Source organism: Barbus barbus (assembly GCF_936440315.1).
Source record: "Barbus barbus genome assembly, chromosome: 5".
Lineage (NCBI taxonomy): Eukaryota > Metazoa > Chordata > Actinopteri > Cypriniformes > Cyprinidae > Barbus > Barbus barbus.
In genome coordinates, this window is record NC_136733.1 from 36040515 (window position 1) to 36064136 (window position 23622).

A 23622-nucleotide genomic window follows, 5' to 3' on the forward strand; every position below is an offset into this window, starting at 1 on the left:
CCAAAGTATTTGCTCTCCCAAAAATAAAGTATTTAAATTTGTACTTTTTTCTATTAAAATGCATTTCTAACATGTATAAATACAAATAAGGTATACAAATTTTGAAGAATGTAGTTTTTGAAAAAGTAACCTCCTCCATTTGGACCAGATTAACATCATTTACATTACTTCTGCTCTCTCAAGAACGTTCACTCTGCTCTTTCTAGAGGTGTCAGCTAGAAGACAGAATGAAGTGCCAGGTCATTGTGTACTGCCTCTATTGTGTGTTTAGCATTAGCATGACAGAAGTGCCACTCAACTTCTCCTTCTTTCATTAAGACCAAGAAGCCTTGTCCCACATCTGCCTTGAAATGAACTAAGCAACACGGCTGCCATCTTGGATCGCTAGAAGTCTAACACAGCATAAAAATTCACTATTTTTTTCAATGAATAGTTTCTGTGACTTTTTTAAGGTGTTGGGGAAATGGCAAATTCTATATTGTATGGCATAATACCTTATTGCTCTTTTGTATTTGGAATGCTAATAAGGTATCAAGCTGGTATTGTTATATTAAACTTAACAAAGAGGCATATGGAATCTAAGAGGAGATTTGTACTACCCAAGTGCTACTCACACTGAGAAGCAAACTCCTTTGAGCAGCGACGAGCCCACTTACACACACAGTAGCAGGTTGAGTGCGTTTGTGATGGCTACTTGAGGCTTCATTCACGCGAACACCGCTTTTTTCCTTGTCAGCAGAGTGAAGACTTTAAATAAACACTCAGGCTTTGAACAAATAAGCCAGTCTCTTGGCTCAGGCTCAACTCTGATCCTGTTTAAAGACAACCTCATTTGTTTCCTTAGATGTCGAGAGTCTCTGGGAACTTAGACTAACTCCCTCTGTAAACATTTATGTTTACAAGGTCAAGTGCAGGCACAGACAGAGCCAAAATGTTTGACTAGCACATGCTCATGATAATGACTTTGGTAACATTTAAAACTGCAGGTGATGTCAGGTGGAAATTAAAGCTTTTTTGATGATGGCAGATAGAATATTATTGACTAAACTGCTTTATAATGACTTGGGATATTTAATGCTCATTTTATAGCATATTAGTATATCTTCTGAATGGTACGTTAAAATTTGTAGTACAATAGAAAGTAAAAACATACCTTAATTTACCTGACATCAGATCTGCATGTAAAGTTATTGTATTAGTTTGTATAGTGAAATAACCAGACACAAGTCAGATGATCTTTGGAATCATTTGAAGCCAATCTTTATGAACATTATTACATGGTATTGTTTATCAACAATATTCACACAATTATATGATACAGAAACATTATACACATTTACAATAATCATTTTGTATACACTAACCAATCTTTCATACAAAAATATACTTCCAATATTTATTTATCTCTTTGAATAGCAGTTTCCACAATAGTTCATAATAACTTAATATATAGCGGAGCACATATTTCCAACATATCTTCTTTACATCAAAGACAAATTACTCCTTTTCATGGTGTGCAGATTTTGGTAGCTCAACAGGGTTTTAAAAACAACCTTTCGCTATGGGATTCTGGTTTTCCTCTCCTCACATTTTCTTCTTTATTTTTATCCAGTGGGCTGTTTCTGTCTCTACCTGTACATTTTAAGCGCCTATACGTAGAAAACAGGGCTTTCTAGCCAAGTCCCAAACCAACAAGTTCGAGACTAACATGTTTTGCCCATTGAAACATAGGCTACTTAACGCGGGCAGCTAATAGGACCAAATATAATGTGGGAATTATTCCATTACTCTTTCAGGGGACTATTTTTTTCTGTCAGTAGCCTTTGAGAGTCGTCTCGTGCGCCCGCACTTCAACTAAAGGAGTTCTATACAAAACACAAAAGGTCTTGTTATATTTTTGTGTGTAGCCCTGCATCTACAATAAAGTGATAAGTAATGTGCTACTTCTACCGCGGGAACTGTTGCTTTTAGTAACCTTGAGACTTCCCAAGTGTCTTAATACTTGGACTGAAATCACACTTGTGTATGTAACCCCCTCCACACACACACACATTTTATTTTTACGTCCATGTCTGGGGGAGTGTTAGGGCTTAATTTTGGGGAAATCCGAATTCCCCCCATTATTTCCACCCAGGGCAAATATGCAGTTAATTTTGAACACATGCCCTAGCCTATCTTATTACAACAAGAGAAGAAATTGTCAAAATGGTGGACATCAAGATCGAACTCTTTTGTGCTCTTAAATCCCAGGCATCACTCTCCTCGTCCTCATAATCCGTCTCATAGTCGTCGTCCATGTCGTCCTCGGTATCTGAAAAGCCACTGCCGCCGTACCGTTCGTTAAAGCAGAAGTTTTTCATGCTGCCTTTGACATACTCGCATATGGGCCTCTCTGTGCCGTCGCACACGCAAGTGTCCAGCTGCTGGGCTTTGGGGATGGAGCGCATGTTCGTAATGACCCGCCGGCAGTCGTCCGAGCAGCGGTCTCCGCCGAACAGTTTCCTGCAGTGATACAGATAGTCCCGCATGGCGGTGCTGCACTCGAGATCCTTCTCACACTGCTTACGCGCTTCGGTGCAGCCCATGTGGCTGGTTCTGGGCATACAGGGTTCAATGGCTCGCTTGGTCATCTTGCATAGAGTGTCCGAGGCGCACTCGCAGTCCTCCAGTGCCGGGCCGTTCACAGTCAGATTGAGCTGAATGATGGAAGAAATGCAATGGCTGGGACATTTCTTCCTGTTGCCGTTAATCACCGGACCGCACGCGTGTAGATATTGAGTGTACGCGTAGTGACACTCCGGTTCTCCTTGGCACTTCATGATGGCTTGCCAGCATATCAAGCGCTGGTTGTGTGCCGGTGATGCGGTGGATAGACGACTATAACATATCAACGCACAGCCGATGGACAAAATCAATATTTGCAGCCGTGGAATGACTGCAGAGTTACCAGAGCTTGCCATTCCGTGAAGTTGCAGAAGCTTAAAAGTTAACTTATTAGATCAAGGGATTCCATTCGTTGGTTTATAACCCATAATGTGTCTCCACCAGAGACTGAGATAAACAACTCCTCTTGTTCCATTTACTCGCGTTCTTCTGCTGACCTCTTCAGATAGTTAAGTATGCTCATATTTGTTCCTTCGATATCCGCAGAAACGCCTCCATGGACAAAACACCAAATGGTTGCTCACTGCCGCGAAAGCAAAACGTGAAGTCTTTACGCTATTCTCGCTGCTCTTTGTGCAGTAATCCAGCAAGGAATCAACGTTTTATAAATTACATCGAAACATCCCAAAAGCGATCTCACACTGCATAAAGCTGGAAAAAGTTCAACTCACTCTGACTCCTCTCTCTGTGAGATGTCTTGGAGGATCTGTTCAGTTCCCCGGACCCCAGAAGTATGCATGCAGCACACTATTGGTCTGATCAGTTGTTGTGATTTCTGACGTCACTTGGAGGGTGGAGGTCAGAACTTGATGAAGGTCGAGAATGTGGAGAGGGTGCGAGCCGTAATTTGACTTGATAAAGCGTCAGACCCCGCCTACGGTGACACAGTGCTGGAATATTTTGGCTATCAAAGTGTATTACATGTCCCTGCCCAGTCCTCGGTACCCTAACAGCGATGCTTAGCTATTTTCAATTCTAAGTAATTATGTGTTATTAGGCTACTTGAACTTATTTAGCTTCAGCCTGTCTTAAGAAGTGTTTTAATAAGTGTTCGTGTGTCTGCACTCCAAATAAAAATCATGGAGGAACACTTTTTATGGGAAGTATTTGAGTTCATGGTATTACAATAGACTGTGTCAGTTTATAATTTTATTTTGTTTGATTTATTTATTAAAATGGAATTATATTGATACTTTGAAATCTCAGAGAAATAGCTTAATTGCTTTCATTTACATTTCATTGACATTTTTAAGAGAAATGTTCAGGTCAAGTTTGTTTTAAATACCCATAAGAAAATAAAACATAATTCCCTTAAGATCAAATAAAAGATTTCTAAATGAAATAACAGAGAGTTGTGTGTGTGTGTTTTATTTGGCTTTATTTGGAGAACTGGATTTGTCTGTTTAAACAAAAGGATTTCAAAGTTGTTTTTTGCAATCATCACTGCTCCATTGTGATGCACATTCCTATATTCATATGTTTTCAGTGGGTCTCATTCAGTAAGTCCAAAATCTACACAACAGTTATTAAAGATTTGTCCAAAAGTCAAGGCATGTGGACGCATGCTTCTATTAGAAACACTTGTAGGAAGTTCACTTAGGTGATTTCTGTGATGACATGTACTGGGCATTGCATTTGGTCTGCAGATGATTGCATGAACAATCGTTTGATCGTCTCCGGTTGGATTGATTGCTTAAATGAAGCAAAATAACAGCTATTCCAATACACATCTTTTCTTTTTCCTTCTGTTCTCACCCCAAAACTTTCCCATCTCCTCATTATGTACTCCACAGAATTATACAAAACCCTTTCTCTTGTTCATGTTCAACATAGCAGGTCTGCATTTTGAGAGATAAAATCAGATAAACTATAAAATTATAATTAGATATATTTGATGTTACAAATTTGATGTATAGCTATATTTAACATTAACATACATGTTTATGGAATAATGCTGTGCTTTCCATTTCTCAGTATCTGATTATGATCATCACCTGGCCCAGATCTGCAGAATGAGAAGGGGCAGTCTTTGCAGAACAGAGCGGACTGTGTTACCCATGCTACATTGACCCTATCACACTGCAGTGCTCAAACCACAAAGCTCGGGCAGCTGGCCAAAAATGCCATCTACCCCACCCCCAACTTTCAACATTTTCTCCTTTTTCCAATTAGAGAGATTAGATGGCCCATTTGGGAGGAAAGGAGCAAACAGTCTCATGCAAATTCTCTAACATTCCACAGAAGAACTGTAATACAGCACATCTATTTCCAACATAGCTTTCTCACAAGATTGTTTTTGTTGAAGTGAAGAAATGAAGTTTTGAACTGATTGGAAATGAGTAAAGTGCTGCAGTTTTGCTATCTGATGTCATTTCATTCGGGAGAACATGAACGTTTAAAATAATAGATCAATCACACTTTCTGAAAACGCAAACTATTCCACAACAAGCAATGAAACTGCTGCCCCGACACTGAGAAAACAGAATCGTTCACACACAGAGGACTCCAAGCAACTCCAAGGCTTCGCTCCTTACAAAGGACGAAATTGTTCAATCTGCTGAGACTATTACTACAAGATGTTGGCATTTCCTTTCCTTATAGAGAGAACTGCTGTGAAATGTATTCAGAATCTCTCTGAGGAGTCGGTTGTCCCCTCTTGCCAAGCTTTTTGCTGAAAAGTAGCCCAGGCTTTGCGATCAGGGGAAAAACGAAAAGAGAACTTTCAGTGGAAAGACCTGGATCTAAGATGTGTCTAAGTATTTGCATAATTACAGTTCTAGAGAAGTTTGCGCTCTGTTCGTATACGCATGCTACTGAAATCTAGCCTGAATCATGTCAATGTTGGACGCAGGCCAGAAATGTAGTGGACCAAATTTTCTCTCACTCAGATGAAGTCTGGGACAACTCTGTTCTTCATAACTTTAACCAGTAGCATACTTAAAACTATTGTAGGTATAAACTACAAAAGTGCCATTCCTTTAATGATTAAAAGAGCTATTGAAAAGTACCAAAGTAAAAAAATCACAATACATGAAGACATTTACTTTATATGACACAGAATTTCCTTTTTTTATCGAAACCGTTTTGTACTGTTGCCCACAGTGACAATAAGTCATAACAACTCTAGATTAGGAATGCTGAGGTTTTTTTTGGAAAGAGGGCACATGGCTTTCTCAGCGCTCAAGAAGTCTCAGTCTTCACGTCTCCACCACTGTCACAAATGATTACACACACTGAAGCCTCATTGCCAAAAACGTATTCATCAGGACCTCCCTCGTCAAGAAGCTCTCAAAGGCACAGCGATTGAACACTATGATATTAGTTTGTTGCCAAAACGGCCTGGCTCCACCGAGCTGATTTAATGGAAACAGCTGTTAACTGTCTCTCCGCTACTTTCACTGGTCTGTGTTTGCTTAACCGTCTGCTTTTTTCATATCTTAAGCAAATGTTTCTGAATGAGCTGTTGCAGCCATTTGCCGGGTCTTTTATTAGGAAGACCCTCTCTAAAGCTCTTTATACAAATACCATCTGTTGAACTGAGCAAATACTTTAGATGGAATTTCCCTCTTTGAAACTCCACGATTGTAATGTGTGGCTAAGGTCTAGTATGTCACACATTCATCTTTTCTATCATAATAAAACTTTTTGTGAGTGTGTAAAAAGCTATATTGTATAGTCAACCATCTCAGCTAAAAGCATTACATGGATTGTTTGCTGCTCCTTTGCTGTCCTCACTTAGACAGCCTGTAAAGTGCACTTGACCCTAAAGTAATGGTCTGGTGATATTTAAACAGTAAAGTATCTGTAAAATGAATAGAACAGAACTGAGAGCTGATATATAAAGCTGTTTCCTTGAATAGAATTTATAATAATTTACCAAACTTTTAATCACGTCTTTGAAACAATCGTCGTTTAATGTTTAGTTGTGTGCAAGCCAGACAACAGTTGCACACATGCAGCTGTTTTGTTGGTCACTAAGTTACAAATCAACTCCAAGTTCTGGTGTTCACTTTCTCATCAATAGTAACAACTCCCATGATCATTACAACACTGACAAAAAACTCAATATTTTGTACTGCATTCATGTTTAAGTGAGTATACATCACATATGTACAGACGCTGAAGTAAAGCCATAGCTTCAGCTTAGCAGCATGTGTAATGGCAGCAGCTCTGTCCCTCTCGTTAGGCCCATGTTGTTGTTGATTTGTTTGGGGAGGGGACATGAGATGTAAATAAGGTCTCTCTTGCCTATTGTAGCCTGTATCTGTCCCTCTCCCTTCCCTCCCCCTTCTGATTATCATCTCGGTTGGAAAGTTCCCACGAAGCCTGAATGTTTTTTACCGTAAGCCAATCAGTGGCATGAAGGCAGGGCATTGTGAATGATCTATTGTCTGTCCGTGGAGGGCTGGAGAGAGGGGAGGAGAGTGGAATTGTTCGGGTCTTTAGCTCACCACCATCAACACAGATGACAGTGAGTTTCTGAATAGGTAAACGAACATAGACTAAACTCAGAGATGTTTACATATCTTTACTTCATCTATGTTAGTTTCCCGTCTGATAATTACAGTATTCCAAAGGAATGGGTTTGGAAGAATGCTCTGACTTCAAAACAAAGGAATGAGTAATTCAATTTAAGAAAAACTTGCAGTTAATATAGACAATGATTTCTTACCAGTATTATTCATCAATAATATCAAACAACCGAATAATGTTGAGATATTTTTTAGGATTGAACAAGGTAACAGAGACTTATTTTCCCAAATTGTTCCACCACCTGTATTCTCTTCGGTCTTTGTCTTTCCGGTCTTTAAAGTCGACATCAGCATTCCGTTAGACAAATGTCATCACTAGCAATAATAAATCGATGTGTAAGTCTACAGAGATGAGCTTTCCTCACATTGCCTTAAATTCCCACTTGGGTTGTGCATTTGGAATTTAGTCCATGCTTGCATTCGAGTTTCAAACACAGTGTGAAACTCTAGCCGCTCTCAGCCATTTTGAGGTGAAAGTGCAAGGTTTTTTCATTTTACTCTCAGAATTTTTTTTGCAAAATTTGTACCTTTAAAGGAAAGTTCACACAAAATTGAAAATTCTGTCATTAACACTCATATAGTTCCAAACATAAGACCTTCATTCATATTCGTTCATCAAATTAAGATATTTTTGATAAAAACAGTTTTCTGACCCTGCATAGACAGCAACGCAACTGACACGTTTAAGACCCAGAAAGGTAGTAAGGACATTTCTAAAGTAGTCCATGTGATTCGACCACAATTTTATGAAGCTACTAGAATACGTTTAGCACGCAAAGAAAACAGAAATAACTTTATTCAACAGCTCTTCTGTGTCATTCTCTGCTGTGCATTCACGAGAGTACCATGACACGTAGGACGCAGATGTCTCATGGACTCTTTTAGTGATGTCCTTGCTACCTTTCTGGGCCTTGAATGTGGTAGTTTCATTACTGTCTATGCAGGGTCAGAAAGCTCTTGGATTTCATCAAAAATGTCTTAATTTGTGTTCCGAAGATGAATGAAGGTTTTACGGGTTCAGTACGACAAGAGGGTGAGTAATTAATGACATGATTTTCATTTTTGGGTGAACTAACCCATTAAGGCAACAACTTGTCACTCGTACCTTTAAATGGAAAACTCTGTACCTTAACCACCTCTAAAAGGCATATAGCAGTATAAACATACATATTACTGCTAATGCATCAGGTGCAGTTAAGATACAATATTGTCCTTTTATGGGTTTATGGGATTGGGAAATTATGTGGCAAACCTTTTGTGCAATGGAAAGTTCCCATGGATGTTAAAGATGCAACCACAGAAGCCAATTGTCTCAGAACACATGCACTGACAACTATATCTCAGAAATGTCTTGTAACGATTACAGTGATTGTCACAGTACTGAGATCAGTTCAGTAAAAGTGGGAATATCCTGTCTGATGACATGCACACATTGAGGGGAGGAGAATAGAGAGCATGGCTGAGGGCCTAACCGCAATATCTAAATATTGACTGTAGAACTTGTAATCATGTTTGGTCTGCGGACAGGGTGAAAATAAACACCAGTGTATGTATGTGTGTGTGTGTGTGTGTGTGTTCTCTCATCCTATAATAGAAACAGTGCAGACATGCCTTTTCAATATGTTTAGAGCACTCATAATTAAACATGCACAAATCATTAAAGGGATTAGAATATATGTATCTCATCAAGACTTAATATGCTATATTTGCCATTGACAATTGCAATTTTAAGCATATGGAGCCCATCAGAGTGGTCGTTTGCATTGTAATTGCTTGTGGTTTCAATGCATACAGATATAAATCTTTTCATGTGGGTGGTCTTGGAAAAGGGAAGACCTTCTGGACTGAAACAACAAAATAAAGCATTTTACTTTCACTCGAGGGGTATGCTTCGCTTTTCAATTGCATCTCTGTCGTTACATCTTCATAATTCACCCTTTGCGGAGGGTAACAGCTTTTCCCGGTCCTTCCAGTGCTGGAATGTCATTGAGTAAACATTTCTAGATTTAAAAAGAATGAAAACAATAACTTGGCAGAATTGCACAACATAACCTTAAAGTAACTTTAACATTCCCCACCAATTCTTTTCTTTTAGAATAACGAAAACACATCTAAAATATGGAATCTAATTAATCTATAAATTTAAAATTCTTTCAGCTTTAACTAGTATATTAAACTAGTTTTATAATCATGTCTGAATCCCTCTCCTAACAATGGATATAACCACCGAAGGCTATAAACAGTACGAGAAAGCAGTTTACAAGGAATCTTTTGAAATGGATTATAAAATGTAGTTCAATTCAGTCTTACCATTTATAAAGCATATTTTCAAGCATTTTCCTATCCTACGTTTGGTCATGGACAAAAAAGGTCTATTAAATGGATGAGTAATTGTGAATGAAAGTTTTGGGATCACGCCATAATGCTTAGCCCAAATGGCCCATTAATTCTGCACTGGCACGGAGGCTGAGAGGGAGAGACAGAGGGAATAAGAGAGACATGCCATGTTATTCTTCTGCTTTAACTCCTTCCAATGAGTTTTGGAGGGGCTGAGGGGAGGAGCACGAGGGGGAGCTCGGGGGAAGAAAAAGAGGGCGAAGAAAGGAAAAAGAGGGGGAATATAAATTAGCTGAGAGACAATCAAGCTAGAAGAGGGAAAACTAACATCTGACTGGAAAGAGAGCATCAAACTGTGGGAATGACACTGAAATTTATACAAGCTTTAAATCATTTTGTTACACACTTCAAGGAACGGTTCACTCAAAAATGAAAATTCATTATTCATTCTCCCTCGTAGAAGTTTTTTGTTCCCCCACCCCACTTATTGCATGTTTAGACGTTATCCTTCCATCAGTCTCTTCCCCAAATAAATTTGTTGCAGCATCGTCCTCTAGTGTGCAAACTGAATAAAACATGCTCCTCCTCGCGTGAGAAAGCCTCCTGTAATTCTGGTTATAAGACGACTGTTACTTAAACAGAGGTTATGTTGACACAAACCACGTAATGAAAATGACAAATATCATGAGACAAAAGAAAGTCAACTTCTATCATTAGCTACTGTCATTTATTTGTAAGACAGCATGTTATTTTGTTTTACAAACAACAAACCTGAATTTTGCTAATGATAGATGGATGCCATTATGGTCTGTGAGGTTTGCATTTCAGTGAAGTAACACGACCAGTGCATACAGACATCATAAGAAACCCCCAATGATATTTAATCATAATTTTATACGGTATCTATCGACTGAAATGTGTGAGCAAGAACGTGAAAAAATGCATTAAACGATCAACCCAAAACACTGTTTTAATGATTTGGAAAAAATAAGTTAAATTGATCTGTTCCAGGGGGATATACAGAACTACAGAAGCAGCTATATAAAGTGACAAAGGCTGGTTAGCCTGGATTATGCAAAAAAAATAAGATCAGTCTTTAAAAATAAAGATTAAAAATGAACATTCAATGAGATTCACAAGAAACACTTTTGTGTGATCTACTCTGGTTAAATAGTAGTAAGACTAATTCTTACAGTGTTGGTTACATTAGGTTAAAAAAAAAAAAAAAAAAAAAAAAGCATAAAACTGATTCTTCTGTCACTGAGGGAGGATTGGATTTCAAAATGTGACACTGTAAATGCTAATGGTTAAGTGTTAAAACAAAAGGCACATGACTAATAAACTGAATGAAAAATAAAACCAAGGGTCAGTAACAGCGAGAAGCCACCTCTGAATGACCTTCATACAAAAGCCATTTGATTCATTCAGACAGCATTTTATCAGCCTTTTCAAAACTCCAGCAAAATGACCAACACAGATGTTTGGGGTGCAAGCAAGCGTCTATGGATGCAGAGGTCTGCAAATTCAATTACTTCAATAGGAAATCATAGATTTAAGGCAACATTTCTGTGTCCAAAGAAAAATTCCTGATGTGTAAAGAAACACAAATTTGTTGAAAAGGTAACACTAAAACCAACAAACAAACAAAAAAGTACTTCATTGTCATTCCTGTAAAAACACACCAAATCTACAGATCATGCTTGCTGTGAAGCGATCTGTGCTCCGGTGGTGCCGTATCATTTCGCTACCTCTCACTGGTGTGAAATCAAAAGGAGCTCAACTCTGAGGTTCAGTGGGAAATCTCTCTTAAATCTTCAACAAACAAAAACCTTGGATTGCTCACATTACGGAGAGAAACTATGCTCTGTGCTGCAAATCTCCAGCTGTCTTCTTTTCTATAGATCGTAATGTGTTGAATGCGTGGTTTGCAAGTGACTAAGAAAGAGAGTGAAGCAAGAGTGAATCCCTAATGCGAATGGAAACAAAAGCGAGGAGGGGAAAACACTTTGGTCCATGCATTATCTAACTTGATTGGCTGTAATATTTTTCAAATAGAGAGCACCCTTTTTTCTTCTTTTTGTGTTCGTAAAAGTCCTGCCTGCTTTCAAAGTGCAGGGCTAGTTTTCACCACCTCCGCCTTTCTGCCCGTTCTCTCTCCAAAGAACCAGATGAATGCTATGGTCGGGCATGCTAGTGGCGAACACCAGGCCCGCATCGTTCTTGCCGTCCAGCCCGTTGAGCCATGAGGTGACGCCCGGTAAGAAACTAGAGCCACGTTTGGATTTACGGTAGGCTGGTAGTGGCCAGCGGCCCACGGTGACCTCAGTCCTCAAGTCCATAACATAGAGGTGGTGGTTGTCAAAGAGCAGAGCGAACACCTCGCCAAAACTAAGCAGAGAGAGACTGGAGGGATCCTGCTGTGGTTTGATGACTCTGTGAATATGAAAGAATCAGTAAATTAAATTAATCTTTTGATAAAACAATATATAGTTGCACAAATTTGCTGATTTGAGGCCTAGAAATAGTTCAGAATCTCAAATACTTTACAACATTTCTTAATTTTAACTTTAAAACAAATGACAGTTCGCGCTCTAATGTAAAAACAGTCAAAAGGATAGTTTATTTAACAGGGTTATTAGTAGCTTGGTTAAACAATTAAGGGGAAGAAATTAATGTACCTGATGACATCAAAACTTGCAAAGTCCCACTGGTATATGCCCAGGTCTGAACTACAGACAATGTACCGGCCGTCAAACTGTAATCGGGGCTGCAAGCTGACACTGCGGTCTTCTGACACAGATAGAGTCTTTAAGCACTTACAGTTGATCTCACAGCCTATAGGCCACACCTTTGGACAAACAGAACCAGATAAATATCGTATCCATATGAAGTTAAAATATAAATAACTACATCAATGCAACTAGGGGTGATGCAAAAATACTGGTTTTGACAATAACTGTGAGATCTGCGATTAAAAATAATAATAATAATAATGATATTAAGTTAATACTATGTTAATGCAATGACCAAAAACTTGCTAAATATTCATGGAGCTTAAAAATATTTTGCACAAGTGATTTATATTACCTTTATTTCATACTTATCAACACTCAGTAGTATGTAGTCACCAGGACTGTGCATCATGGACTCCACTTGGCTTTTTTGAAGGTGCACCTTAACAAGCACAGATGAACCGTATAGGTGCAAAATTAGTTAAACTAAATTCCAAAATAAAAAAATAGCTAAATAATACACATACAATTAGGGATGGGCGATATGGGCCTAAAAATATATCACGATAATTTCTGGTATTTATTGCTATAACAATATTAATAACTAATGCAGCCACCAAAACACAAATCCTGGTTCTTTAGAGAAAACTATTGTCTTTCCTATTTTTACTCAAAATAGGGTGTTGTGAGCATTACTGAGTACACACATAATAAGCCAGAGGGCGCACAGAAACTCCACACACTGTAAAATATTATCGTGATTTTAACGGTAAAAAACTGTGAAAATACTACAGTAAAAACTTGTTAAATGGTTAACGGTAAGTTCCTGTAAAATGTACAGGGAAAAACCGTAAACTGATGTTCCCAGAATTCACTGCGTTGCATTTCAAATTGTGTTGGAATTTGATGTTTTTTCTTTGAAATAACTATATTTCTTCTTAGTTTTTTCTTGTCAGTTATGTTTATTAGGGTTGTATGTTATATCTAATGTTGTTAAATTAATGTTTATTGCATATTTCAGTTTAATGAGTCTCTCCAGGATGGTGTTTAGGTGTTTATATTTGTAAGGATCATTATTGCTGCTTCCATAGACATCAGTGTGTATTTTACAAACTATAAATGTATGGTTTTGCTAGTACTTATGTGTATTCAAAAGTCTGAAACCTAAAATAAACATTACATGGTTGAAAACACTGAATATTTGTAATATGACAAGTGCTCAGCGTGTGCAATCTGGCTTCGCGCTAGCCAATGCACGAAAGCATATTTGAATTCAGCATTTGATGACGTGACGCACTTAACGTTCGAATCACACCGGTGTGATCGTACGCTCCAGGTACCAGCCAAGACCGATCACACCGGTGTGATCGTACGCGTTAAAGGGTTAATATTTAAAAGCTGCTTGTGATGGGCTTTGGTTCATCATGTGACTCATCACCACCTGCATTTGGTGGTAATCAGTGTATTTCAAAGGTACAAAACAGATTTCAGTACTTCAATAGGTTGGTATATTAACATTATCTCAGTTAATGAAATTACAGTATTTAACAGTAAATTTAAGTTAAAACTTAAAATGTTGTTACCATATTTTTTACTGTAGAATTCTGGCAACCACAGCTGCCAGTTTTTTTATTGTAAATTTTATGGATTTTTTTTTTACAGTGGGGGTGGCACGGTACACAGATGTCACGGTTCAGTACGTACCTCGGGTCGGGGGTCACGGTTCGATACGATTTCGTTACAACAGGAATAAAAACAACAAATCTACTATGCTCGGTTTATTTTCATTTATTTTGAACAGAGTAGTACAGTAGTAATTAGAGCCAGACCGATATATCGTTTTGCCGATTTTATCGGCCGATATGACCCTGTCGCAGATATATCGTATCGGCAAATATGCCCCCGATATGAACTTTCTTTCCCCCCAAAGAACATATAGACCTTTTTCCAGAGTAAACGATGAGCACCGCCATTACGCAGATGAAATGCTTATAAATGGTGTAATTACTTAGTTTGTCTAGCAGAGCACGCTCCATTGTTTGCTACTGGCGACCCAGGTCAGTGTAGTGTAGATGAGCTCAAACTTCACACGAGTCCGCTGCTTCAAATTATCCGTCCGTCACCCACCCGCACCTTTATTTGATCCTCACATTACAATGATTCTAATTTTTACTTTAGCATGATTATATGATGAACGGATGGTTCATTTTTAACAGCAGACGTGAGAGCTGATCTGCGTATCACTGCACGTGTTTGTGGCCACCGGAGCGGTTAACGACAGTCAGTGCTTGTGTTTATATCAGCCGCGCCGTGTCCCAGAACTCATGCTTATCACATCGTGATATCACTCATGCTTACACAGCATAGTTTGTCAGTAACGTAGCAGATTGAAAAGTTAGTATCTTTCTGCAGTTCAATAGACAGCAGTGCGGTGGTGGCTTTTGTCTGTTGAATGGTGATTTAACGCTAGGTTGTCACCTAGTTGGTGAGATGCAATGCTATAACGTAAATAAACATTGTTCCCGTATATTACTCTCACAATGAGCTTATCATACTCATTTGCTCATTAGTAGGGTCTATGATTTCCTCAACCTCAATGCTGAAAACATGGACGGAAGCACCGATCTAGTCATAACACCGGAAATTTACTGTATAACGCGGATTTAAGTAATCTGGCATATTTGTGATGAATAAATAAAGAACAGGTCAGTACACTTAAATCAAATCGCGATATAGTGATCGCGATCAGCACATGGTCACTTATCTAGTGGGCTTTGTTTTCAAGTGCACAACTCATGGCATTCGCTGTTCTTCTGCTGGCGGTTATCAAACAGCAGTGCATTGCTGTGGGCGCCCCCTTCTGGATTGAGGGTGAATTGCCTGTATTCATTGTAAGGCCTCATGCACCGAACCGAGATGCCCGTACCGTGACAGTTCGTTACGAATACATGTATCGTGCCACCCCTACCACATATGCATCCCAGAAGTATTAGCACTGATGATGCTCCAGGAATTCCCCAATATGGACACAGTTATCCAGTTATTGCTGTAGCTGAATGCTTGTGTTCATGTGTTAGATTAGTTTACATTAGACTTACATTAGTTTACAGTCTTAGACTTATCAAATAAAGCCTTATTTATATTGAAAAGAGAAGTATCTTGTGTTTTGTGCTTACAAGTTAATTTCTTAAACTGCCGATCTTGTTACTGTGTTATTTAAGTGTTTTCATTATATTTTGGATTTTAATATTCAGTGCAGAGTTGATGTTATATGGCTCGTTCAGTGAATCGCTGCCGACTCCGTGATCAGCCGTGAAACAGTGAGTCTGTTCAAATTACCTATAAAATGATTCCCTTTGAGCTAAATTAAACTGTTTCCCTTTACATTACATATTACCTTACAGTGTTTAAAGTTGATTCTGCTGGTGTAAGGAAACAGTTGAAGAGATTACGTCACATGCGCACACACACACAAAACACATCAGTTCCAGCATTGCTAAAGTTGGTACTTTATCAAAAGTAAAATACAAACATCAGCGCACCCGCCTCTGTGTCACCGCTGGAACGCAACTGAAGTACAAAGTATATAATTTACATAAATAATAGTTTAGCATTCAGTTACGTTACATCGCAAATATGGAAATATTATGGAATATTTGGATTTATGCCAAATGAGAGGGGTAGGATACATGAGCACAAAGCTCCATTTCGCAAACAGTTGAGTGAAAAGCCTTTAAAGTATACTCCTTTGTCAGTCTATGTGAGAGACGCGTTCAGAATCAGCACATGGTCACTTGTCTAGTGGGCTTTGTTTTCAAGTGCGCAACTCATGGCATTCGCTTTTCTTCTGCTGGCGGTTATCAAACAGCGGTGCATTGCTGTGGGCGCCCCCTTCTGGATTGAGGGTGAATTGCCTGTATTCATTGTAAGGCCTCATGCACCGAACCGAAATGCCCGTACCATGACAGTTCGTTACGAATACATGCATCGTGCCACCCCTACCACATATGCATCCCAGGGCCCGTATTCATAAAGATTCTAAGAATCCTCTCAGAAAACTCTTAATTTAGCTTAAAAACTTTTACGTAGGAGTCTTAGCTTAAGAGCGATTCGGGACCGATCTGAGAGCAACTCTGAGTAAGGAAAAGACAAAAACTTTCATCTTAGTGAGGAGGCGGGGTTGACCCCGTTGCTATGTATGACACAATCTTTTGAAGACTGTGATTGGTTGGTTGTCAAGAAGGACATAAAAGAGTGCTTTTAAGAGTAGGGTATATTATAAGCCTTCACTTTGAAATTACAGGCGGAATTTTTCCTCTCGCTCTTTCTCACACACACATTATATATATATATATTCTTAATTTTTTATTTACCATTCTGTCATACTTACAGAGCCGGCGCCAGGGCACCTCCATCGGGGGGCATTTAAATTTCTAGGGGGGGCACAAATCACGTTGTGTATGTGTGTGTGTGTGTGTCGGAGGGGTGGGGGGGCTGCAATCTGTGATCTCGTGCAGTTGCTGACGCTCGCTAAAGAGTGCAATCGCATTATGTGCGCTGTTTTATCGGTACTTTCGCTTTCAAAATCGATCGCGTTCAGCAAGGAGGGGAGAGGATGGAAAGTGGGGGGGGGGGGGGGCACAGTAAGGCACAGCCCCTTGGCGCCGGCCCTGCATATTTACTGTGTTTTATAGGAAATGAACAGAGACATATAAGCCTAATAAGTGCTGTAACAGACCCAAATCATCACTACTGCATAGTTGCATTTTTCCAGTTGCCAAATATGTTACTGTAGTGATTTCTGGCGCTATGGCAATTCTGCACGGTGTCTGAGATGTTAGCATGTCTTTAATAAGATCAGTCACAAACATGATCCCTGCACGAACTAATGTGTAGTGTCTTATTAACTCACTGTCATGCATTGTGTGCAACACATTTCTTCTCCCTCTTCATTTTCGTCCATTTTCTCCGCTGTTAAAGAAACTCTTAAGCCCCTTAAAAGTCCTCGTCCGTACTCCTAACAAGTTTGACCTTAAGACCTCTTTTAAGGGTTAAGATGCTTTCTGAATTACTTTTTTCTTTACTAGGATTTTAAGAGTAAACGCCCACATTTCTAAGAATTTTCTTAGAATTTTGTCACTAGGAGCTACTTTTTGCATTAAAATTCTTCATGAATACGGGCCCAGAAGTATTAGCACTGATGATGCTCCAGGAATTCCCCAATATGGACACAGTTATCCAGTTATTGCTGTAGCTGAAATTACGCTGATAGAAAAATTTTAACTGAGGAAACTTGAAAATATACGACTGTGACAATTTATGGTTTATCGGTGTTCTTCAAGCAATCTTGGATATTTTTATAAGGATAAAGTATATTTATAATGCAATGCTAATCGACATGGCATTTATCACTGTATATAATACTATAAAATAGTACATTTACATTTATGCATTTAGCAGACGCTTTTATCCAAAGCGACTTACATTGCATTCAAGTTACAGTTTTTTTACATTTTATCAGCTCTTGCTTTCCCTGGGAATCGAACCCATGACCTTGGCGTTGCTAGCGACATACTCTACTATTTGAGCTACAGGAAAGCCTCCAATGATTTCTGTTCAGTACGTTAATTTACGTGAAGTTAATTTGGAGAAAAAGCATGTCAATAAATGGTATATTTGTTGGACAACAGGTTTGAAAACAGGCTCATACACATGCAACAGGGTATCTGCAGGATTTTTAAGCTCAAATTTAAGACTAAGACCTGCACAAATAAAATTAGTATCATATGAGCGGGGTACGGCAATGTCCATGGTAAACTATTAAACTGTAAAATGACTGTAAAAAATGACTATTAAACTGTAAAATGACTGAACTATCAATAAATTATTATATTAAATAACATACAAACACATTTATTGTTTAGATCTTCATAATGAATGATCTTCTTATCGATCCACCAGTTCACATTTACAGCTCTGCGTGTTTGCAGGGTAAAAACATGAGTCGATTTTCACATTGGTCTGAACAAAAACCACCTAATGTTCCTGCAATACCGGAGGCTGCAGTTCTAGGACTGCAAAGGACCCTATTTGTTGGGACAGCGCCATCTTTTTCAACAGAGGAGACCTGATTCAAACATCAAACAAACAGATGAAAAAACTAGATCCATGGAAACTATCCATTTTTTATCTTTCCATCTTATTTTTAATGTAAGAACTAGCGTGAACTTGAGTGTTAAAGGGGGTGTCAGCCATCTCCATTTAGCCTATTTAGCTGTGCAAAACAGTTCATTGTGCTGCTGGATGTTGTAAATTAGTATCTGTATTCAAATTATTTTACATTTATTAAAGTAAAATTGAATTTAAAACAAGAATATATAGAATATATTGAAATAAATTAGGATAAATATTTCAAGAGGGTTACCAACAGGTATGTTTAGGGTTAGGAGTTGGTTAGGACAATAATTAAGTGTATACAATTAAACAACTACATAATTCCTTAAAAATAATAATATACAGAATTGAATAGCAAGTGCTATAAAACAGTATGAGCTGCTAATATTTAGTCATTTAGCAGACGCTTTTATTCAAAGCGAATTACAAATGAGGACAATGGAAGCAATCAAAACCAACAAGAGAGCAATGATATGCAAGTGCTATAATTAAATAAGCTTAACATCTTATTTAATTATAGCACTTGTTAGCTTAACACAGTACACGTAGTAAGGTTTTATTTATTTTTTATTATATAAATAAACAAAACAATAAAAAAAAGATTAGAACAGCTAGTGTTGGTTTTTTTTTTCTAAAGAAAACGAGCATTAAATGTATAGAGTGCATGTCTAAAAGGGACAAGTTTTTTTTTTTTACAATAGAATTAGAATAGAGAGTGCTAGAGTTAGAGGGTCAAGTGTAGATGGAAGAGATGTGTTTTTAGCCGATTCTTGGCTAAGGACTCAGCAGCAGGGATTGAGTTGGGCAGGTCATTCCACCAGGAGGGAACAGTTAATGAAAAAGTCCGTGAAAGTGATTTTGTGTCTCTTTGGGATAGCACAATAAAATGACGTTCACTTGCAGAACATAAGCTACTAGAGGGCACGTAAGGTTGAAGTAATGAATTTAGGTCAAGGGGTGCAGAGGCAGTGATAGTTTTGTAGGCAAAAATCAATGCCTTAAATTGTATGCGACCAGCTATTGGTAGTCAGTGCAAATTGATACACAGAGGTGTGACGTTCTTCATTATTTCTTACATTCTTTTTGGCTCATTAAAAATGAATCTAGCTGCCACGTTCTGGATTAATTGTAAAGGTTTGATAGATCTGGCTGGAAGACCTGACATAATATATAAATAAAAAATAAATAAAAAACTATAGGGTCTAAGAAATCCTGTTCTGAAACTACAGCCTACTCTGAATACCCTACTCACAACAGGCTTACTGAAAATGCACATTCATTCTCTGCCAGCAGGAGGTTCTTTTGGAACTCTTTTAGCGGTAACGGCAGAACACAAAGCAGCATAGCACTGGACTTTGAAACATGCAGCGCTTATATTTATTTATAACCTATTGAAGTTTAATCGTTGCATTAAACTGTATCGCGATTCTGGTCTGTACCCAAATTTAAGACCTCTTGAAATCATAATTAAGACTTTCTTGTACAATTTAAGACTTTTTATGACCTTTAATTTGATACAAGTAAATTTAAGACTTAAGGACCCGCGGGAACCCTAATGCAAAACTGTATTGCACATGTGCTACTGTAGTACATTTAATCATTGCACAGGCTGATTTTTTTTGTCTCACTGTGCAGCCCTAACCAAACCAGTTCTGGAGTGTAGAAGTAGCTCTTCAGCAATTTCACATCTGCCTTCCATGATGTCACTCCGCACTGACGCACAAAGAAATATGCCAACAACTAGGGTTTATTGTTATGATCGCGGAAACACTAATTCTTATCATGGGGAGAATTTTTACCTGTAAAAGACATCGCCCATCCCTAACTACAACATTGCGCAACAAAAACTGGTCAAGAGTCTTACCTTGGTGACCCACTCAGTGTGTCCAGTAAGAGTGTTGACACAGGTTCCTGAAGACAGGGACCAGACTTTTACAGTGAAGTCTGCTGAGCCGCTGACCAGGGTGTCCAACTCATCATTGTAGTCTATGCTGAATACTGCAAAAAAAAAAAAAAAGCAAATCTTTAGGATTATCCATACGCTATGTCTTGATGTCATGACACAACCATGAAGGACTGCACTGACAAAGCAGAAATCATAGGCAAAAACAACTATTAAAGTTCATCTCTTTGTGCCATTAGCTGGAAAACCTTTCTGGAGAATCTGACACCAACCCGCCCCAGTATGTCCTCGGAATTGCTGGATTTTGGCACCAGTGCTCCATTCCCAGCATGCAATGGTGTTGTCAAAAGACCCAGTCACCAGTTTCTGCTCATCAAACTTGACAGTGGCACAAGTGTGGGTCTGGATGCCGTAGACGCACTGCCCTGTGCGGACATCCCATAGTTTAGCTGACAGGTCATCAGAACCTAAGAGGAAAGACATCTTTGATCAGTGCGCGACCAAACGTGATCTTCATTAAAAACCAGTAATATCTAAAGTCTTTTACCCATGCTTCACCATAAGGCTGCACGATATATCAAATGCGATGATCATGCGCATCTTGTCAGGAAAGCCAGTTCTGTGATTAGTAGTAAATCTCCATCACCTGCTTTCAGATGGAGCGGTATTTAATACACAGAGCCATAGTTCACTGACAAGCTACGCAATATAGCGTTCATAATGAAAGGCGATTCATCTCCGTTAATGAACGCAATATTGCGTAGCTTGTCAGTGATCTACGGCTTTGTGTATTAAATGCCGCTCCATCTGAATGCAGGTGATGGAGATTTACGACTAATCACGGAACCGACTTTACTGACGAGATGCAGAAGATCATCGCGTACGATATATCGCACAGCCCTACTTCACCAGTAAACCTACTAAATTTAATTACCTACTTGGGTTCCCTTGCAAAGAAGTGTTGTTTTAGTGCCAGAGAGCAAATAAGGCTTTGTGAAAAGAAAAAAAAACTACATCCTATTCAGATCAGTTTATAAAAATCCAACACAGATTAGCTTTACGCAAACCAATTACTCAGTTAATTTCAGATTAACATGCACCAATCATTTTTAATGGCCCTGAGATACATGAATCCAGAAAGAGTACAATAACTCATTTCATCCCCACACTGGAGACTGAAAATATATAACGTAAACGTAAATAATACTACTTGTAATGGAAGTAGCAGAAACTTGGTTATATACATTGATAGTTAGATAATTAGAAATAGAGATAGGAATTTTATGCTGACTTCAACATCCCAACAGATCTCCTTTTGACCACACCTTTAGGAAAAACAACTGTAAGTAGTAACGCACCTGTGCAGAGCAGCCCATCCCGGTAGTAGAGAGCATATACCCGAGCACTGTGTCCAATAAGAGAGCTTGTCTCAAAAGCATCCTCCTCTCTTAGCTGCTTCATACGCAAATTGGCCTTTAGATAAACACCTTTCCAGTGTGTCGCATCCTGGATGGACTCATCGATGCGCCAGCCGAGGTCTCGACACACGCTCTGCCACACTTCTGTACAGGCATTGATGACTTTATTCCACTGCTTGCACACCAGACAGCAGGTGAGCAGGGTTTGTGGGTCCAGCCAGCGGAGCAGGTAGAAGGCCAGCTCTAACGGCAGCAGGCGCAGGAAATCCCTCTTCAGGAGCGCTTCCAGTCTATTGGACAGGTGTCGCAGTTGGGCAGCGCCACTCAGTGAGATGAGGTGGTCCAGAGATTGGTTGCGCTGCTGGTCACTCAGCGCCAGGAAGGTGGTGGAAACAGACTCCAGCCACCCCTCGAAAGCCGCCTTTTCCATGGGCACATGAGGGCGTCTACCTGTTGACACGTAAAACGAACAGATCTTCTGCATTGCATTTACTTACTTAACTTTTGTCATTTAGCAGACGCTTTTGTCCAAAGCGACTTACAAATAAGAAAAACTAAAACTAAAAGTTACAACTCTATAAATACGATATACCCACATATTTAAGAAAATAAAGAAATTAAATAAAATTGACATGCATAACATTTCAATAATAAACATATAAATGAAAAACAATTATGTGGAGCAAGAACAATACCACCATAGCCGCATCAAAAGCAATACAAAATTATATTAATAATGTAATCTACATAGCTATATACTAATTATTTATTTTTTGAAGAACCAAAACCTGACGACAAAGAAAAAAATGTGACAAAATTGAGAACTGTCCATGACTATTTGGCTGACATGCTAACAGCTTTTCGCAGAAACTGACAAGCTGTCATGTAACTTAACGTTAACCAGGTTTCCAAACACACTTGCTATAACAAACTCGCTAGCTCGAAGGCCAGAGACTTGATTAAAAAAATATCTATTTTTCTTTTCTTTCTTGACCACATGAATCTCAAGAACAGGGCCAGCAGCTATTCAATAACATTATATCTTATTAACCCAAGCTTAACAGTAAAACGTAAATAGAGAAGACAAGAAACACTCACCATTTCCAGCAGAATCAGTGAGGAGAGCGCTAGCTAACAGGTGTCAACGCAAATCGATATCGCGCTACAAAAGAGAAACTTTAATTTTTGCAGTTGAGTCACAATCTGACCTTGTCTGGTGACAATGTAATATTAGTGACACACAAAACAGTGAAACTCCCCGCTAGCTGCCGTCAGCAAATCTCTAGAGTCCCGAGCTAGCATTATAACATACAACAATATTTGAATCTAACGGAAACGATTTGATTCGGAAAAATCATTAGCTCTCTATTCGTTCACATTTTAACGGCTGTATTCCAAAACGTAATATCATACGTTAATTTCAAGTACATATATTGTTGTTATTTTCTGTATGTGGAGTTAGCTTGCTAGGCTAAGATAGAGAGCCTCCGTTAGCAATGAGGAATTAAAGCGACAGGAAGTAGCGGGATGAGCTATTTGACACGACGAGCGGGAGGAAGTCAGGGGGCGTGTCCACCGCCTGTCACTTTTTCAAAACATGCATTCCTTTAAAACTGTACGCAAAATGATGCTGTGAGTCACTATGCATGAACCCCATATGATGTTGTAGCTTAAATATTTTAATTGTCGTTTAGTTAGATGTCACACAAACGTATTTATATGGTGCAAGTTGCTTGATGGTCAACAGGGGGCACACTTTGCAAACAAACTGACGTTCAGGCTTTTAAACGTAATCTGTTATTCTCTCCGATTTGATCCAAACTACAGTAAAAACAAAAATATTGTAAAATATTATTATAAAA

The 23622-nt window shown here is 38.7% G+C and overlaps 3 protein-coding genes across 4 annotated transcripts in view; 1 reads left to right on the top strand and 2 right to left on the bottom strand.

Moving 5' to 3' along the window:
- LOC306869969 (CCN family member 1-like) overlaps positions 1-23622 on the top strand; it is a 1026947-nt gene that overhangs the window by 761686 nt on the left and 241639 nt on the right. The window lies entirely within an intron of this gene.
- LOC306869521 (growth arrest-specific protein 1-like) lies at positions 2172-2960 on the bottom strand (the record flags this gene model as incomplete). The annotated part of the gene is made up of 1 exon (XM_079416278.1): positions 2172-2960. One exon carries the CDS (start codon positions 2958-2960, stop codon positions 2172-2174), a length of 789 nt encoding a protein of 262 aa, XP_079272404.1.
- On the bottom strand, positions 10241-23283 carry LOC306869314 (F-box/WD repeat-containing protein 2-like). 2 transcript variants are annotated; one of them, XM_079416015.1, is made up of 7 exons: positions 22859-23283; positions 21701-22210; positions 20591-20809; positions 20304-20437; positions 12621-12707; positions 12212-12381; positions 10241-11966 (listed from the first exon to the last, which is right to left on the bottom strand). In XM_079416015.1, the coding sequence occupies exons 2-7, from the start codon at positions 22188-22190 to the stop codon at positions 11651-11653; spliced, it is 1416 nt and encodes a 471-aa protein (XP_079272141.1). In that variant the 5' UTR covers positions 22191-22210; positions 22859-23283; the 3' UTR covers positions 10241-11650. The 2 variants fall into 2 exon arrangements, with proteins under 2 accessions (XP_079272141.1, XP_079272142.1); XM_079416016.1 differs by having other exon boundaries at positions 20615-20809; positions 22859-23282.

Excerpts from the sequence above, each read along its gene's own strand:
- LOC306869314 (XM_079416015.1), bottom strand. The coding sequence starts at position 22,190 with ATGGAAAAGGCGGCTTTCGAGGGGTGGCTGGAGTCTGTTTCCACCACC. Across the intron at positions 12,708-20,303 it reads ACACTGAGTGGGTCACCAAG|GTGCACCTTCAAAAAAGCCA; the intron begins GTAAGACTCTTG and ends GTGCTTGTTAAG. Across the intron at positions 11,967-12,211 it reads GCAAGTTTTGATGTCATCAG|AGTCATCAAACCACAGCAGG; the intron begins GTACATTAATTT and ends TCATATTCACAG.